The 20617-nt window shown below is 37.0% G+C and overlaps 1 protein-coding gene across 6 annotated transcripts in view; it reads left to right on the forward strand.

The window, feature by feature from the left end:
• The first annotated feature begins 3622 nt into the window (after positions 1 to 3622).
• Ccdc15 (coiled-coil domain containing 15) overlaps positions 3623 to 20617 on the forward strand; it is a 61694-nt gene continuing 44699 nt past the window's right edge. For all 6 annotated transcript variants that reach the window (XR_012445578.1, XM_074066439.1, XM_074066442.1 and 3 more), the window contains exons 1-5: positions 3623 to 3691; positions 4129 to 4314; positions 9086 to 9235; positions 9838 to 10026; positions 20450 to 20500. Coding sequence is in view for 5 of the 6 variants with exons in the window: in XM_074066439.1 (XP_073922540.1) it covers positions 3689 to 3691; positions 4129 to 4314; positions 9086 to 9235; positions 9838 to 10026; positions 20450 to 20500 (579 nt within the window). In the remaining variant the exon portion in view is untranslated. The remainder of the gene's footprint in view (positions 3692 to 4128; positions 4315 to 9085; positions 9236 to 9837; positions 10027 to 20449; positions 20501 to 20617) is intronic.

Below are 20617 nucleotides of genomic sequence, written 5' to 3' on the forward strand. Positions count from 1 at the left end.
CCCTATTTGAAAAATAACTAAAGCAAAAAGTGCTGGAATGTTGCCTGTAAATCCCAGCTATGCAGGAGGCATAGCTCGGAGGATCATGGTCTGAAGCCAGACCAGGCAAAAAGTAGGAGAACTTATTTGAAAAATAACTAAAGCAAAAAATGCTGGAAGTGTTGGTTAAGTGGTAGAGTGCTTGCCTAGCAAGCAAAAGGTCCTGACCTCAAACTCCAGTATCACCAAAAAATAAGCAAGTTCAAGATCATGAACTTTACATGAGTCTTTAAGTTCATCCAGCAGTCATACATGTTTCTAGTCTGTTTCCTCTTTTCTGGAAAACCATTTTATACCTAAATTCCTTACTCAAACCTCCAACATCTCTCCCTTTATTTTATTAACTGGTGACTTTGCTTCTTACTTGTATTAGTTATGTCTTGCTGTGTAACAAATTACCCCCAAAATTAACTTGTAAAACAACAAACATTAGTTCATACAGTTTCTGGCTGGATAGCCTGGCCAAGGGTCTTTTATGAGGTTGCTGTTAACTTGTTGGCTGAGAGTTCAGTGCCTGAAGATTTGATTAGAGCTGGATCATCTACTTCCAGTCCACATGGGCCTCTTTATAGGACCGCTCATGACATATATGGTTTCCTTCAGAGTAAATGGCCTGATGGAGAGTAAGAGTGAGAGCAAAATCAAGTGCGGGAGGGAGAGGACACAGTGTCTTTATAATCTAACCTCTGCAGTAATACACATAGAGACCAATCTGGGCACAATGTGGGAGGGGACTACAAAAAGATGTGAAAACCAGGTAGTGATCATTAGGGGTCAAATTGGAGGCTAGTTACAATAGTATTTTACATAGAAAACAGAGAAGTAAGAACAGGACCTCCACAAGCTCTACCACCACATTATACAATTATCACCATTGTCATAATTAACTACTCTTCCTACTTTTATGGCCAAAGCCTCCACTTGCTCACTATAACTCATTCCCTCTTGCATTTAAGGACACCGATCCTGAAACTCTCCCATCTATTCCCTGTATTATTAGTTTTCTCTTGTCTACATATAATTTTCATCAAAAGAAGACATAGGCTGTGATCTTAAAGAACCCTCCTCTAACTCTACATCTCCTTTCAGTCACATATTTCTCTGTGTCTCTTTAAAAATTAAACTCATTGAAGAGTTGAATAAAATTGCTATCTCCAATTCCTTCTCCTATTCCCTGTTAAATTTCTCCCTTTGGACTTTTGACAACTGCTCCAAAGACATTGCTCTTTTTAATGTTCTCAATGACCTCCACATTGCTAAATCCAATAGTCAATTATCAGTCTTTATATTATTTGATCTCTCAGCAGTATTTAACACAGATGGTCTGTTTTCTTTAATGAATTTTTTTCACTTGGCTTTCAATCTATCACATAGTCTTGGTTTTCTTCCTTAACTTCCTGACTGATCCTTACTAATCTCTTTACATTTTCTTCTTCTTAGCCTCTTTAATGTCAGAATATTATGGATCTTAGTCTTAGGATTGATTTTCTTATTTGACCATATTAGATCATCCAACCTTACTGGTTTGAATTTATAGGCCAATATTATGCTCAGATTTATATTTTTAGACCAGATCTCTCCTCTAGACTCTTTTATCATACTGCTTTCTTGTATGTTGATTAAATAAAACTTAATCTGTTCCAAACTGAATGAACTCCTGATCTTCCCCTTCCCAATCCTGTTCCTTCACTATCTCCATCATCTCAGTAATCCCACCCTGTTGGCTACTCAAGAGGAAACCCCTAAGATTTTTTCCTTCTTTCTCCCCTACTTTCTCTTCCTCCCCGCTCACTCACATACACAGCACAATCCATATCCACACCTTCTACAGATCCTGAAATTCTTGCCTCCCAAATATGTTCAGAATTCAGCCATTTCTCACCATTTCCACCACTACGTCCCTGATCAAAGACATTATAATCTCCTAACTGGATTACTGCAATAGCTTCCTAGTGGGTCTTTTTTTTACCCTCACCTCTTCTGTGTATTCTCAATACTACATCCAGAGTGATTTTTTTTGTTTTTGTGTTTGAGACACAGTCTTGTTACATAGCTCAGGTTGGTCTGGAATTTGCTATGTATCCCAGGCTGGCCTCAAAATTGGATCCTCCTGCCTCTGCCTCCACCTCCTACAGTGCTGGGACCATAGACACACACTACCACACCTGACCAGAACATTTTTTATTAATTCAAGTCACATTATGGCATTCCTTTGTTCTAAGTCCTCTAATGGCTCCCTATCTCAGCACATTATGAGGCTTACCATACTGTATATGATTGCTCATGTCCCAAAATTTGAAGTTCTGTCTCAGCTTGTCACCTCTCATTCTTTCATTTATAGTAGACTCTGCTTCTTCTCAACCAGGAAATGCTCCCACGTTGGGGCATTTGTACTTGTTCTCTGCCTGGAGCACTTATTTTAAAAACAAAACAAAACAAAACCCTTCCTTGAAGATTACAGTGGCTTGTTTAATCTTCTCATTTCTTTGCTCAAAAGTACCATAGTAAAGCCTAGACACACACACACACACACACACACACACACACACACACAGAATTGGGGGCAAACCTTTCAGGATCTGTGGAAGGTGGGGGTATGGGTTGTGGTGTGTGTGTTCAGAGACGTCTTATTTAGTATTTAAGCCCCACATACGTTCCCTAGTCTCTTTTTTCTATTCTTTTACGTCAGAGCATTCATTAGCATCAGACATCATGTGTTTATTCGCTTTTTCCCTTTATTCTATGGTAAATTCCCCAAACAAGGGATATTTGTTTTGTTCACTACTTTGTATCTCCAGCGCCTAGAAAAGTACTGGTATGGGAGTCAGCTGTGGTCGCACATGTCCGTCTGTAATGCAGCTACTCTGACGGCAGAGGCAGGAAGATTGAGAATTTAAGGCCAGCCTGGGCAAAAGTAGCAATATCCTATCTTAAAAACAATGTAAAAACAAAAGGGCTGAGGGCGTAGCTTAAATGGTGTAACACTGGTTTAGTAAGTACACAGCCCTGTATTCAATTCCCAGTATCTTAAAAAAAAAAAAAAAAGTACTGGTAGATAAAAACACTTGCAATAATGTATGCCAGAAATGAATGCATGGGCATCCTACAAGGCTAATGAAGTGTTCCTGGATTACAGCAGAGTTAGGAGCATTACGGGTGACCACTCAAGAGGCTACGATGTTCAAATACAAGAATATGAATTAAATTGTCTTGTAAACGTAACGAGCTGTAAAAAGGATTAGCAGGATATACTGTTACATCTGTTTGTTGAGGAAGCGCTGCCCGCCCTTTCTGTGCTCTTCCCGCGCTATCCTCAAATGGGAACCTCGCCCGCGCAGTCGGTGGGATCTCAGTTTCTCGAATCCCTTTTCCTGAGGGATTTGGGACCATCACAAAGCGAGTCGAGGCACCGCTGGCTGGCCACGCCCCAGCCAGCAATTACCCAGTGACCCCCGCACGCCCACCAACTCCCGCCCCCTCAACAGGTCAGGAAGCGGAAATGACGGAGACACCAGCCCCTGAAACCCCTCCCCTCCCTTCTTCCAGGCCCCGGGAGGGGACGCGAGGCCCGGAAGGGGTGGGCACAAGGGCTACGGAGGGGCGGGGCGGGTGTCCCACGGTCCCACCCAAAAGTGGCGGTTTACTTGAGATGGTAACCTTAGCACCCCACGTAGTTTGAGTCTGTGTCGAGCTGCGGGGTGCTCAGAAGCAGGCTTTTATCTGGCCGGGGGCTCTCGGCGGTTGGGCTCTACGTACTGTATTGGGACTCTGCCTCAGACCCAGGTTCTGCTTCCATCTCCCCGCCCCCGTGCTCACCCTTGGGCGCAATTTTCGTTCTCCCCAACCCGTCGTTGTTTCTCTTTCTCCTTATCTCCATTTCTTCCCGAAGGCGGTTAGAAAACCTCTTTTCGTCTTATCACTTTTCTCTCTCTTTGTTTCTCTAGAATCCTTGTTTTCCTACTTCCTGCTAGGCTTCTTTCTGCCTCCTCGAGCATTTCTGTCCTTTTCAGAGGCCCGTGACTCCTGTGTTACGACGTTCGAGCCCTTAAAGAGGTCGCTTGAGAACTTTAAGCTTTTCCTTTCTCCTAGTCACACATGCCAGGACGTATGGCCCTCGTCAAGAAGCCTCGAAATACCACAAAGTTGCCCCTGGCTTTAAACCCCACGAAGAGCAAGGACGTGTTGGCAGTGCTGGCTGAGAGGAACCAGGCTGTAATACCAGTTGGGGCATGGGTGGAACCTGCCTCACCAAATAGTTCGGAAATCACAGCACATGTGAGTGTCAGTTGGATCCACATGTAGTGGTCTTCCCCTCCCCCCTTCTTTTATTAGCCCTCTCTAATTTTGGGCGCTTAAAGGTAAGCAGTTGGAAGATGGTATTTCTATACTGTTATAAATAACGTTCTGTTAGGATTATAGAAGAAGCATGTATTTGGTAAAACTTGCTACATTTTTAGTTGGCATAATCAAATATTATTTAGTTACTACCTGCCATATACATCATAATGCATGGGATAGGATATATATCAGTTCAGTTCACAAAATTTTGATTGCTTGCTCTGCACAAGACTTAGGTACTGTCTACATCTTCCAGATACTCTGCATTTAGTAGGGATGACCGTTGGTCACATTTCAAGTAATATTAATTAGCTCCTTAAAGTTTATGATAAGTTTTGGGATGGAAATTCAGACAAAATGGATTAAGAAAAAAAGAGAAGGAGATTAATTCCAATGGGGGACTGAGAGAGTTTAAATATAAATTCTGTGAGGACAGACACCTCTACTTTTTGTTCATTCCTGCTCTGGCATATAGTAAGTCTTTAGAAAGTATTTGTTGAATGAATGAATGTAGAAATATGGTCCGTTGGCCGTGAAAGACTGGAAATGCAGTAGATACATATGGTAGGGAACATTTCAGATGAAAGGATACTTTTTCAAAGTTAAAATGTGTACATGTTTTCAAGATGATTCTCATATACCATTTAACACATGAGGACAGTTTTTGTAAGAAGGTTTTTGGTAGTTTCACCAAACTTCCCCTTAGTTGTATTGTGGCACTTACATTGTGTTATAAGTTGTTGTATATCTACTTTCCTGACGGGGTGTGAGCTCCTTGTGCATAGGGAACAAACATTGTTTATCACCACATCTTAAATATTGTCTAATGTAGACACACAGTAAATATTTATGGGATGCACAAAGTGTGTGTTGGTCTTCTGTATGTATAGGCAAGTGTGGAAAAGTAGGAGGTATGTTCCCTTAGTGTAGGAGAAATGAGATATGTTTCAAGTAAATGTTAAATAACAATGCAATGTAGTATATTCATTTTGTTTATTTCATATGTATACATGTACATAGTTACTGATTTATTCCTACCCTGCCTGTTTTCAGAAAGGACTAATATATAAATAAGTGCTAATAATATGATGCTTAATCGAAGAAGAAAGATAGGACTTTGGGTTGGTATGACCCAAGAAAGTTGGATAATCAGAGAAGGGAAGGGAACGAATCTCCTATTAAGGGCAATGGGGACATAGGAAGTAAGTCAGGTATTCAAGATTCTAGGGTAGAATAGATTGGGTGTAGTGAATAGTTTATTAGAGGATGGTGGTTGACAGGATTATGGAAAATAGATGTGGGGAACTAGAAAGTTTTGGAGAAGGTATTTATTCTTTTTTTTGGTGGTACTGGGGTTTGAACTTGGGGCCTTATGCTTGCTACGTAGGTGCTCTACCATTTGGGCCACTCCTCCAGCCCTATTCATTGTTTAATATTTACAGATGAATTTCATGACCAAATAGTGTTTTGATAGATTAATTGCTTCAGGGTTTTTTTTGTTAGTACTGGGATTTGGACTCAGAGCCTCACATTTTCTAGGCAGATGCTCTACAGTTGAGCCACTCCGCTAGCCCTTTTTTGTGTTGAGTATTTTTGAGATAGGGTCTTGGGAACTATTTGCCCCAGGTTGGCTTCAAACTGAGATCCTCCTGATCTCTGCCTCCCCAATAGCTAGGATTGCAGGTATGAGTCACCGAACCTGGCTACTCTTTTAAATTATGCTAATCAGTTCCATTCATAGGGAGTTTTCTAGTAGAACTCTCTTGCTTTAACATATTTTGTCTGGTAATCTGCCCTTATTAACTGTCAGCTCAGAGTAGATGTAAATAGTTACTTCTAAAATTTGGTTACTTTAAGATCATGTCTGTTCAAAAGTGCAGCTTCTTTCATTTTTCTCCCCAAAATTTCAAGGGGCCATCAGGATTCCTAAAAGTGTCATAGAGCCTTGCTCTTCCACAGTAATAAAACTAGCATCAAAAGACAATGCTGTCTTACTACCATATATGGTTATTGCTTTCTTTTTCTTCTTATTTTGTTCTGGTTGTCTTTTGCTGTATAATGAACCACCCCAGAAAGCAAATAATACTGTGTGTCAGGAATTTGAGCAGGGATGGCTTGTCTCTGCTACACAATGTCTGAGGCCTCAGCTAGGGTGGCTTAAATAGCTGGACATGACTGGGACAGCTTGATTGGGTTCTGGCTGTTGGTTGAATTCCTTGGTTCTTTGTTGTTATGTGGCAGTTGATAGGTAGCAATGTCTAAGATGGCTTCTCACATACCTGTCACTTGGGCTAGGGGGACTAGGATGGCTGGGGACTTGTTGGATGTCTTTCCCATTCTACATGGCATATTTGGCTAGCTTGTGCTTTCTCACAGCATGGTAGTCAGACTAATCAGAATTCTTCTATGGCACTGGCTTCCCCAGAGTGAGCATTCCAAGAACTTTATGACCTTGCTTGGGAAGTCACAGAGCCAACACTTTTGCCTCATTCTCTTGGTTATACAGAGCTAGATCAAATTCAGTGTAGGAGTATACTAAGCAATGGCATGTATACCATGAAACCTGATTTATTCAGTTGGGAGGAGTGATCATCTTTGGAGACTAATTACTATATGATCTAAGCCTCAATTTCATCATACATGAGTTATCCAAAATGTGTTCTTTGATTATTACAAACACTTCTCCTTAGATATTCTGTATGGTACTGGAAGGCTATGAGGAGTTAGTTGTACAATCAAAACAATATTTAACTTTGTTTAACTCAGTGTTTCTCAAATTTGTTTGACTCTCGCTGAGAACTTCTTAACATCCTGCCCATCCTGCAAAGCAAATGTTCTTGCACAATTATAGATAGGTTTTTTTTTTTGGTGGTGCTGAGATTTGAACTCAGGATCTCTTGCTTTCCAGGCTCTACTACTTGAGCCACCTCCCCAGCAAGCCCCCAACTCTTTTTTGCTTTAGTTTGTTTTTCAGTTAGGGTTTCGTATTTTGCCCAGGGTCAGCCTCAGACTGTGATTCTCCTACCTTTGCCTCCTGAGTAGCTGAGACCACAGGCTTATGCCACCACACCTGCTTATTTTTTGAGAAAGGGTCATGCTAAGTTTTTTGCCCAGGCTGACCTTGAACCGCAATCTTCCTGTCTCCATCACTTGAGTAACTGGGGCATAATTTGCTAAGAAATCTGTGTTTCTTAATGCTGGTATATTCTTATCTTTGGTTTATAATTGACATTCATAATCTGTAATTAACCCTGTACCTCGATAAGATGTTTGATAATCTTAGTGTGGGGGTAAAAGGGGAAGATGAACAAAATGGAAGTAAAAGTTTGAATGGTTAAATTTGTCTGGGGCTTGAGTTAATCTGGGTCAGTTGTTCAGGCTTTATTGTGTATATCTCTCCTTTGGAATTACTTGACCTAATTGTTCTTTGCTATTTGTATTGAATGTGTCACTCTTATGGACCATACTCTTAGAGAATAGTTTATAGGATAGATTTCTTGGAAAATTTAAAATTCATTTGATTTTGAGAATTTAATGACAGCCTATAAGCTAATCAGAGACACTTCAGATTTAGAAGTTGGAATCACTGTTAAAAGAAGCAATGGGAAGACAATATGATGATGATTTTCTTTAATTTGAAAATTCCTTATGAAGGAAAGTCATACAGTCAAGAGAAAAGGAGTACAAGATAGAACGTAAGTGTTGGAGTAAGAGACACAGCTTTCTTAGTTGCTAGCTATAGAATCTTGAACTACCAAAGAAGGTTACTTAATCTTTCTGAATTCAATTTTCCTCATCTGTAATATATGGGATTACTTTACTACTGAAGATAGTTTTCATGATAGAGTGATAGAAAGTGCTTCTCACATAATAGATCCTTAATATTGCTAACTACTATTATTTTAATTACTGTGGTTGTTATTCAGAGCTCTTAGTGGAACTGAATGCAGACCAGGGACTCAAATATGAAAAGTGTTCTAGATTATTTAGAATATATTGTGTAATTGAGGAACTGTATAAATACTGAGTACCTTGATGGTCAAGACTTGATACTGTATTGCTATAGGGGACAGAAAGAAGTATTAAATACATTTCTTGCCTTCAAAGAGTTCATAATCTAGTGGTGGTGTTAATAAGTACTGTATAGTAACATTAGTAACGTGAAAGGTACCATATCATAAGAGCTCTGAGGAAGTCAATGCTATGGGAGGTACTGGGAGTGAATATTGAATGGTTTTGAAGACTGAGTAGGCCTTTTTTAGATGGAGATATGAAGAAGGGTATGCTGGGTTAAAAATGGAGTGTAATTATAAGTATGAGGGCATTTTACAGTAGGACATAATCTGGTAAGTGGTGAGTAATGTGGTATATCTGTGCTATTTACTGATTTTAAAAAATGTGTAATAGAAGTGGATTTAAGTTGATTCATTAAGAATTAGTAACAATACCTTTTGTTTCAGTTTTAAAAATTAAGATTTGATATGAATATTCATAATTTTTAGTGTATGATTTGGTTTAAATTCTTGGTTACTAGCCATATCTCATCTCATTGGTTCTGAACTACTATGATTTCCTTACCCTCTGGGAACGTTGGATATAGAATTGAATTATTTTTTTCAGCATTATACACTGACTTCTTTGTGTTTACAACAGCCATAACAGGCAAAACTTTCCATTTAAGTTCATTTTTTATCTTTCACCTTTAAAGACTTCAGCATGTATGATTGAGGAAGAACTAAAAGAACAACAAAGAAAAAAGCAAGAAGCTTTGAAACATTTTCAAAAACAAGTCAAATACCGGGTAAATCAACAAATTCGATTGAGAAAAAAGCAGCAGCTTCTGAAGTCTTATGAAGCAGTAAGTTCAACAGTGAGCCTTAGTAAAGACTGAATAAAAAGTGTATGTTATATGAGATAAGCTATTAGGCAGTAACCAAATTACTTTTCAATTCCAAGCTTTGTGTAATCCCACTTTCTAGTGAGCACAGTAGATTTCTATGTAGAAAACCATGTTTTATTCCCATATTTTGACAAACTTTTTTGCTTTTACCAAATAGTTGATAATAATGTCAGGATTTTGGATTTAGATTTGAGTTTAAATTCTGACTTTACCACTTACTAGTTATATGACCTTGGGTTAAACTTTTCTGATTATAGCTTTCTTATTTATAAAATCTCACAGGGTTGTTCAAGAATTAGATGAGATGACTTAAATTTAATTTTTTTTTTTTGGTACTGGGGTTTGAGCTCAGGGCCTCACACTTGGTAGGCAGACTCTTTACCACTTGAGCCATGCCCTAGCTCCTAAATAAATTATTAACACATAGTAAGTACCTGGTAAATGTAAGTTGCTCTCCCCACCCTTGTTCCAAATGAAAATATTTTGTCTGCTTAGAGGTATTATTTGATTGTATCAGATTGGAGTGGAATCTCATTCTCCCTCTTTTTGCCTTTGTGTAGGCAGAAAAAGAAGGCTCTGTAGCCATGCAATCTTCAGATCGAGCACACTTAACTCCTAAAAGGACAAGCGTTTTTCCAAGTAATTTGAATGCTGCTATTGGAAGTTTTAGGTTACCCCATTCCCAGATGGTTGGAGATGTAGTAGAAGATGGAGAAAATCAGAATAAATTATTCCAACAAGCCCAAGCTGTAAGTACATACTCATTTTATTTTATGTCTGATTTCCTTCCCCCTCCCCATCCTGTAAACTGAAAATATGATGTATCTAGGATATGAAATAAGGGTAAGGGTTATCACATTCAACTTCACTTTTTATTCCCCCTTTTATTTAAGTTTGTAAGGTGGGGAATTGTGGGATAATGTTTTATTTTATGTTTTTGAGACAGGGTCTTTGTTAGTAGCCCAGCCTAGTCTGAAACTCACCATGTAGCACAGGCTGGCCTTGAACCTATGATTCTTCTGCCCCTGTCTCCCAAGTGCTGGGATTACAGTTGTGCACCATCACGTCTGACCTTAAATATATATTTTTTTCTAATTTACCTTTCTTTCTTTTTCTCTCTCTCATTCCCTTTCTCACTCTCTCTCTCATTCCTTTTCCCTTTGCCTTGCCTTGCCTTGCCTTGCCTTGCCTTCCCTTCTCTTCCCTTTCCTTTCCTTCTTTTCTCCCCAGTACTGGGGATTGAACCCAGGGCCTTGCACTTGCTAGGTAAGTGCCTTTACCACTTGAGCTATACCCCATACTTTTTCTGTTTTTATTTTGTTTTTGAGATAGGGTCTCACTAACTTTTGCTCAGGCTGGCCTGGAACTATTGATCCTCCTGCTTCCACTTCCCAAATAGCTAGGATTATAGATATGCACCACCATGCCTGGCTCATTTATTTGTTTTTGGTAATGTACTTTAGAACCATCCAAAGAAAGAGCTTTAGGTAAAAAAAAAAAAACATAGATTTTCCAAATTATACTGAAATTATGTTCTCAGTAAGTTACTATCAATTTGTAGCATATAGATAGAAATGATTCTTTTTTTTTCTTTTATTCATATCAGAAATGATTCTTAACCTTTGTTGCAAAGAGGTTCAGTATAGCTAAGGGGCATTTCATTTATTATTTATGTTTTATCTCTATTTCTTATTTTTCTCTTTTAATCTTATCACAGTAAGTGGATCTGTAGTTATAGATCAAGTAACATCCAGAATTTTTGGAAAAATGTAACTTTTATTTAGCAACTGATTTTATATACTTAATATTTAAAAATTAACTACTAGAAATGAACTCACCCTCTCAAATCACTTGACTACATCCAGTCAGTTCCTTCTTAATGTTATCACAAGCTTTAAAATACTCTTTACCTCTGCTTTGGGAATTGTTCTTCAACTTATTTCAAAACACATTCCTAAAAAGCAAAAAACAAGCCCCCTCACATTCCTAAGGATAGTAGAGGAAGAGAAAAATGTGGAAAATGATGACTGTGTGAAAATAGGAGTTGTATTATTCCCTAAATTAAAGTGCTTGATCATAATCTAATTGGGTTATAACTATAAATAGAGAAAGCTTTAGAAGCACAAGTTGTCATGTTGACATTTTGTTTTTAAATTTACTTTTCTCAACACTGACTTTTTCTTGGCCTTGTATGTAATCATTTTTATAACCATTTTTGTTTTTAAGATTATGAACAGGAGCCAGGTGTGGTGCACACATTTAATCCCAGTACTTAGGAGGCTGAGGCAGGAGGATTGTGAGTTTAAGGCCAGCCTGGCCAAGACCCTACTTCAAAAGAAAAAGAATTATGAGTAATTTATGTAATATATATATATACATATTGAACCAGGCATTGAACAAAGTGTAAGGGATTGGATATTGACTAATACGGATCCAATCCTTGCCTTTATAGTACTTAGAGCATTCAGTCCCACTATAGTGAGAATTTTACCTCATCTGTATAATGCATGGACAGAACACATCAGTCGGCAGATATTTGAATGCACTATATTTGTTAAACCTTGTGGGAATACTAATAAAATGTGAAAGAAGACTCTAAATGGATTTATATTTTTGAGTAGTATACAGAGCTAATAGACTCCCAGTCTATTAGCTAATAAAAAAAAGTGTATATATATTAAAAAAATAGGTTATCTATAACTAATAGATAATATATTTAACAATATAGATACATTTGCTGTATTTGACCATAAAGGTATGCATGGGCATTCATAAATTTTAAAATGCTGAGGAAATAGTAGGGTAAAAATTCTTGGAAGAGATGGAATTAGGGCCTACATCTTGAGCACTCCATGAGCCCTTTTTTGTGATGGTTTTTTCTGAGATAGATTCTTGAGAACTATTTGCCCAGGCTAGCTTCCAACTGAGATCCTCCTTATCTCTGCCTCCTGAGTAGCTAGGATTACAAGCCTGAGCCTCTGGTGCCTAGCTGAACAATACATTTTGAATTGGTAAACTGAATTGAACGTTGAATTGATAAATTCAAGGGGATTTTTACTTGGGAGGAGCTGCGGTAGAGTCTGCAGTGAGCTTGGTGTATTTGGACAGCAAGTGATGAAGCCTTTCTATTTGGTAATTTATAAAGGAAATTATCAGAAAATGAGGTTAGATAAAAGTCAGGTTATAAAAACCTTAAATGTTATAAATTTAAAAAATTTATATCTTGTTTTTCTTTTTTCTTAAAAAAAACATGAATCACTGAGGAATGTTATGTGATTTAACTTTGTAAACGTTTGCCCATACAACTCTGTGACACAGATGTTTTTTAACCTTACCTTTTGGTTGCAATTTTTATCCACTAGATGTCGATATAAAGCTAGACAATGAAATTGTTCAAGCACTAATTAGTTTTTTTAGAACTGGTTGAATAAATGGTGAACATAATTCATTTTCTGAGTGTTAGTGAACTCAGTTTTCTTGTATCTTGAAGCTATACAAACAGAATCTTGAGGTTGCAAGGGTTTTTAAAAGTTGATCTAACATATTGAAATATTTAAAGAGGAAATGATTTGACATGTGTAATATACTGCAAAAATAATATAAGGGTGAGATGAAGTGGGGAACTATTAATAAAGTAAGATTGGCCAGAATAAATGTTAAAGCTGGGTAAAATAGTATTCTGCTGTATTCTATATACAATTGAAGTTTTCCATACATTCGAATTTACTTAAATGTAAATGTAAATGTTATCCACCCTTTCTCTCAGAAGAATTCTTTTATACCATATATAAATATAAATATATTTCTGCTCTGCTAGAACACTTCTATTATTGGATATATCTTTCAGAATGTTTATTTCATTTTTAGGAAACTTGAAGTTATTGCAACTTTTAAAAAATATATTTGGTCAAAACCTTTTTCCCTGTAATATTTATTAGCGGTCCTAGTTTTCTCCTCTCAAATAATATATAAAACACCCTCTAAGTTTACTTTTAATTATTTAATTATTTTTTCTACGTTTTAATTTTTCTGTTTTAGGTTTTTACATTCCTAATGCCTTGATTGATTTGTTCTAAGTGCTATTGGTTTCCAGTGTCCTTTTCAAATATGACCCTCAAAATTAAATAAAATACTGTATTTCAGATGTTACTGGCTGGGATCTCACTTATTCTGTACCCATTCCATCCTCTACTTATAATACTCATTATTACCTATTTGTTCAGAGGTCAAATAAGAATGAGCACCTAAAATTATGATCTAGAGTCATAGAACTAAAGGAAATTTCAAGTAGTTACAGTACAGCCCTTTCTTTTGTGTGATATTTGTCTTTAGGGATCCAGTTTCTGGAGTGTCAGTTACTTCATTTTGGTTGGGAATTGAAGAGTATCCTATCACTGTTTCATTTTCATCATATAATAATTTATGAATTTTTATACTATTCACCCTTATTTCTTTTTTCTTCTTTTCTCTTTTACTGTTTTTACATTTACTTACACGTGTATTCGTTGTTTTTTCCACAATACCTCTTCCCACTTCCGGGCAGAACCCATTCTGCCATCTTGTTCTCTGATTTTGTTGAAGAGAAAACATAGGAAATAATAAGAAAGACATAGCATTTTTGCTAGTTTGAGATAAAGATAGCTAGCTATACAGAGAGATTCCCAGTGTTGCTTCCATGCACTTGTATATTGCAACCTACATTGGTTCCTCTCTAACAGGCCTCTTCCCATAGTGGCCTTTGCCAATTAAGATTACTTTATTCGCTCCTCAACAAGGGAGCACATCATCTATATTTAAGTTTTAGGTTTCCTTTTCTTTCCCTGTTTCTCCCATGCATATTCTCCCCTTAGTGTATGACCCATGTCCAATAATATTACTGCATTTGTTTTTGGTCTGTAATCTGCATATGAGGGAGAACGTGATTTTTGGCCTTCTGAGCCTGCTAATTTCACTTAAAATGATGTTCTCTAGTTTTATCCATTTACTTGTGAATGACAAAATTTCATTCTCTGTGGCTGAGTAAAATTCCATTGTGTATAAATACCACATTTTCTTAATCTATCATCGGTGTGGGGCATCTTGGCTTTTTCCATAACTTGGCTATTGTAAATATTGCTGCAATAAATGTGGGTGTGCAGGTGCTTTTGTAATAACTTGAGTCACATTCCTTTTGGTATATTCCTAGGAGTGGTATTGCTGGATCATATGGCAGATCTATGTTTAGTTTTTTAAGAAGTCTCCATAATGTTTTCCAAAGAGGTTCTACCTAGCTTACATTCCCACCAGCAGTGTACAAGGATTCCTTTTTCCCCACATCCTCGCCAACACCTGTTGGTGGTGGTGTTCTTGATGATAGCCATTCTAACAGGGATGAGATGGAATCTTAGTGTGATTTTGATTTGCGTTTCCTTTATGGCCAGGGATGGTGAGCATTTTTTCATGTTTTTTGGCCATTTGGACGTCTTTCTTTGAAAAAGTTCTGTTTAGTTCTGTTGCCTACTTTTTTATGGGTTCATTGATTTTTGGGGAGTTTAGTTTTTTGAGCCCTCTGTATATCCTGTTATTAGTCCCTTGTCTGATGTACAGCTAGCAAATATTTTCTCCCACTTTGTGGGTGGTCTCTTCAGTTTAGAGACTATTTCTTTTGTTGTGCAGAAGCTTTTTAACTTCTGCCTCTCAAATGCTGGGGTTATAGGCATGTTCAACCATGCCTGGCTTCTCATTTTTATTTTTCGTTACAATGTCAGTTTTCTAGCTTTTTACTTTTTTTTAGTTAAGTAAATGTTATGTGAAGTGATGTGAATTAACCTGCTAAATTTTCTATAGCCTACTGTTTGAGGTAGGCTTTTTGACTGCAAGAATTCAGGCTAACCTTCCCCCCCCACCACCAAGCAAAAGGAAAGCTTATTTCAGGAGTACACATGGGGACTGGGGACATTGCTCAAATGGTAGAGTGCTTGTCTAGCATGGGCAAGGTCCTGGGTTCAATCCCCAGTAGCAAAAAAAATATATATATACATGTGTTAATAAAGACAGAATCAGAATCTCACACATACCCAGACTCAAAGTGTCTGCAACTTGAGAGGTTTTCTAGAGCTAACTAAAGAAGTTCCAGTGGTGATAAGAGCATGGGCTTGCTAATCTTCACACCAGCATTTTAATCATTGAGTTGATTTATTCAGTTGCTCTCAAAGGGTATCCAACCTTCCCTGTTTGTCTAAGATCAAGGCATTTCCTGGGACATGGGTCTTCCAGTGCTAAAACTATGACAGTTACCAGAACGCCAGGACAGTTTTGGTCACACAGTCTCTACATATGTGCTTCTTTCTTACTTTTTCCCCACTACTAGCTGGTATTCTCTCCACTTCTTCACAGCTTTATAATTTTGGCATACTCCTTTTCCATCTTTTTTTTTTTTTTTTTTGAGTTTAGCACCTTAGAGGCTCAGATTCTGTCTTTCTCTGAATATTTCTTAGTTTGTTATCTCTGATAATGAATCTTTATTGACCTGGTTTGCCTTTTTTTGCATTAGGTCTAGGTTACTGGCCATCCTATAGATTGTTAGTGATAGTGATAAAAGGAAGCTAATGCAATCCATGTCTTACATTGGGGTTTCTGGGCTGTAATAAAGGACTTGTTTGAGTTTAAGTTTTAACTGTATAATATTTTGTGACCATTGTAAAGTCTAACCCATTTAAAAATAAGCATGATATAATTTGCAAATAAACTACATTGTATTTAAATAGAGTTCAACTTTGGGAAGATTTTTATGGCATTATACACAATTTAAGTTGGTGTTACTTTCCATGGCAGTGAAGTAGCTGAAATTCTATAAATGTTAAATCTTATCTGTTCTGTTTTCCCATGACCTAATAGTATTGTTTCATTTATGTAGTTATGTGTAAATATTTCCTTTCTAATCCCTAATTGGCCAAAAAATTACATGAACAAACTAAAAAGAACTGAAGAAAATGTGAGTGAAGAAACATGTCATAGTAGATATCTATAGTTGTCAAATTTTATCCTTACACTTTTTTCTTTTCTTTTTTTTTTTTTTCTTTTTTTTTTTTTTTTGTGGTACTGGGGCTTCAACTCAGGGGTTACACCTTGAGCCACTCCACCAGCCCTTTTTGTGATGGATATTTTCGAGATAGGGTCTCTTGAACTATTTGCCTAGGCTGGCTTTGAATCACGATCCCCCTGATTTCTGCCTCCTGAGTAGCTAGGATTATAGGCATGAGCCATCGGCTCCCAGCTCCTTAAACTTTCTTAATGTTTTAAATTTTAATACATGATCATACTTGCTTTAGATTTTAAGATTTAAATCTCAAAGTTTGTTTATATATTACAATTTTTGTTACATCAGATAAATGTCCCTTTGCTAATTGTTAAAGTTCTGTTTATGGGTGTGAAATAGACCTTCATGCTATTGTATGGAGAAGACATTGTATCAAGACCCATATTACTTAATGTGCCACTACACACCCCTGTTCCAGTCATCTAAGGCTGGGGACAAGGCTGCCAGAGTTGATCCTTTATTAGGCATTGTGGGGCTGGCAGTTTTCCTTAGAAGGCACTGTTTTTGGTTATCTGGCACATCTGGAATATCATCTCTAGTGGTCAGTGAGGATGAAACACATGTATAAACGCATGCACATATGCACATACATATGTAATATGACAACCTGCAATGCACCTGCATGCTTATGTTGTTCATGGAATGGTAGTTTTGAGGGGGAAATTATCAAGGAATCTTTTTCCCCCTTTTTTTATACTTTTAGTTTTATTAAAATTATATATGCACATAATTTAAACAAGTAAAAGATAAAAGATGGTACAATGTAACTTAAAATCAGAAGTACTTTTCCTATTCCCTCATTTCCCTCTCTTTAAAAACAACTATTTCCTTTTTAAGTTTTGCTTTTTGGTATTAACATTCATATTTCTATGTATTACACTTACAGTGCTCCTTCTTGATTAAAAAAAAAATTAGACAATTTTACTGATGTCCCACTAAGAAAAATCTGGATTTAGTTCTCTTTCTACCCTCTCCTGTCATTACACATGGAGTTTTCCATTCCTTATCCTCTCTTTATAGTTATATTGTAATTTTGCTTGGATTGATATTCAGCATTTACATTGTTATGACTTTGTAAACATTAATCACAGCTGAGCCAGGTAATAAACTGTGATTACTTTTCCTTCTGTGTATGGCTTTTTGTTTTATATGGAGTCATAATAATTTTTCACTTGCTAGGTTTTCTATATAGTTTTAAATAATTCATCTCCCTTAAAGGAATATTTAAGTTTTGGTCAGAGATTTATTTCTGGTTTTTGTTAATAATAGTTAACAGCTATAAAAGAATGAACAGTGTCTAATTCTAGTATAAAATAGACTTTTGATTAAGTTTCTTTATTTTGAGTATTCATACACAGATTACACATGTACAAATGTATTTTAACCACATACACATAAGTATATATGTACAGATGTAATGATCCCCATTGTCTTGCAATAAGAGGAATGTCCTTATATACTTGTTCTCTTAATTATCATATATTTTTACATCATTTTATAATAGTAATATTCCTCTGTTTTATGTTTTTATTTAGTGCTTATGAATATTAACTTTGATCCTTTTATTAGTTATTCTGGTGGATGCTATAACACATTACCTCAAGTTTTTTCTTTTTTTTTGGCAGAACTGGGGTTTGAACTCAGGGCCTCATGCTTGGTAGGCACTTGGTAGGCTCTCCCACTTGAACCACTCCACCAGCCCCAAGTTACCTGAAATTTAATGACTTAAAATGACAGAAATGTATTTTCTCACAGTTGTGGAGATCAGAAGTCCAAAAGCAGTTTTACTGAACTAAAATTGAGGGCCATACTCCCGCTACAAATTTTTAGGGGAAAGTTTGTTCTTTATCTTTTCCAGCTTTTGATGCCTGTCTGCTGGCATTCCTTTGCTTGTGACCACATCCTCCCAATTCTCTGCCTGTGTTTTCTGAACCTCCCTCTTATCGCTCTCTTACAGTGACACTTATGATGGTATTTAGTGCCCATCTGGATAACCCAGGATTGTCTCCTCATCTCAGGACCCATAACTTAATCACATCTACAAAAGGCTTTTTTTTCCATATAAAGTAGTATTTATAGTTCTAGGGATTAGGACCACGTGTCTTTGGCCATTATTCAGCCTACTGTAATCCTCAAAGTTAGTCATTGAAAGGGCCTTAGAAAGTTGAGGTTCAGTGAAGTCTTAATGGAAGAGAACAGAACAAATGTTACGCATATTCCTATTGCTAGATCAGTTGAAATATCCTGCTTAAGGGACTGTAATCAGTCTGGCTCTAGTAGAGATTGGGACTAAAAGGGGAATGAATATTCTGAACCCCTATTTTAAATTTGTAGCAATGGAGCTTTTGTATCCTCTGTCGTGTGGTATGGGGCAAAAATACCTACCATAGCTGATAATGAATGAAAGCAGGTGTATTCTTGGCTCTGTATTTTTCTTCATAACTTCAGCTGCACATATATCTGTTTTTGTATTGTGAATAACTCTGTCTTGATCCTACTCTGCAGTTAACTAAATCTGTAAGACTTACTCTTTGTAGAACAAAGAATAATATTTCATGGTGATTTATCTAGCTAGATGTGTAGGCCTCTAAAAGGAGGAACAAAGCAGAGATGATATACTGTGGAAAAACGGGGCTGGTAGTAAGTAGTGTTTTTAGCCCTAGCTCATTATTAGTGAAAAAATTTGAAGTATTTGTTATATCTGTAAATGATAGTCATCATTTTCCTTCAAGTAAATCTTGATGCTGTTAAAGTTTCAGTGAATGGGTTAAAAGTAGTCCTGGCGTTTGCCAGGGGTGGTGGCTCATATCTATAATCCCAGCTACTTGAGAGGCAGAGACCAGGAAGATCATGGTTTGAGGCCAGCCTGGATAAAAAGTTAGCTAGACCCTATCTCAAAAAATAAACTGGGTGTGGTGACACATGCTTGTCATTCCAGCTACATGGGAAGGATAGGTAGGAGGATCATAGTCTGAGGTCAACCCCAGGCAAAAATGTGAGACCCTATCTAAAAAATAACTGAAATAACTAAAGCATGAAAAAAGAGGCTAGGGGCATGGCTCAAGTGGTAGAGCACTTGCCTAGCAAGCTCCAGGCCCTGAGTTCAAACCCCAGTACCACCAAAAGTGTTCTAGCATTGCCATAATTCTCTTAAGTAGTGTGGAGATATACTTGTCCTCTACCTGATACAATGCTTATCCTAAAAAATAGTATAGATCACAGTTCATCTCTTTCTTTTCCCTACATTCCCCCTCCCCCTCTGTCTTTTTTTGTTTTTTGAGAAGGATCACTATGTTAGCCCAGCCTGGCCACAGAACTCATGATCCTCCTGCCTCAGCATCCTGAATGCTGGGATGACAGATGTGTGCCACCTCATCTGACTTCTAAAATGGGACTTGAGATTTGAGATACAAAAAGAATAGGCTGTGCTCCTGAAAAAGAAATTAAGATAGGTATACACTGAAATTAGTAACTGTAAGGAATGAACACAATAGACATTTGTCAAATGTTACTTAGAGTAGTTGAAACAAATTGTTTCTTTTGAGATACTTGCTTTCTAGGTTAACTTTCTGGAGGAGATCTGAGAAAAGACTTCAGCCTTAGTTTCAGATGGTGAGAGAGGAGAAGGGATTCATGTAAACAGGAAAAAAGTTTTAGGGGAACTAGATGTAGTCTTCTAGCAAGGAGCAATGAAAGCAGTTAAGCATACAAGGACCAGTTGGAGAAATAATTCTTTATTAAAAAGATAGATAAAGTAAGGAATGTGTCTGCTCAGTAATTTCCAAGAATATTCACATTTTAAGTTTGGTATTTTGTGTACATACATAATACAAAGTATGCATTGTTTAAAAACTGATTTCAGTAGCAGCCCTTAAATCAGGTTATAAGGTTATCAAGTTATTATCTTAGAATAACGACAATAATGTTGTAAAACACTATCAGCAGATCAAAGTCTCCTTTGCAAGTAATATTGTCATAAGTCTGGCGGTTTTTTTTTTTTTTTGAATAAGGTTGAACTGTTTTCCTGTGGGAATGCTTACTGCATTTGGTATTAAGACTTTAACCTGTCTGTTTTTTCCAACTTTCTCTGGCAGCTTAGTCACACCATGAAACAGGCACGTCACCAGCTGGCATCCTTTAAAACTGTGAGTAAAAAAATACATCAGTATTTACAAAAGGTAGAAGGAAAAGCTCTCCCACTCAAAAAAAAAAAAAAACTAATTTCCAATGCATTGTGTTCAAGAATACAGGTGAAAAATAAA

Source organism: Castor canadensis, chromosome 2 (assembly GCF_047511655.1).
Source record: "Castor canadensis chromosome 2, mCasCan1.hap1v2, whole genome shotgun sequence".
NCBI lineage: Eukaryota > Metazoa > Chordata > Mammalia > Rodentia > Castoridae > Castor > Castor canadensis.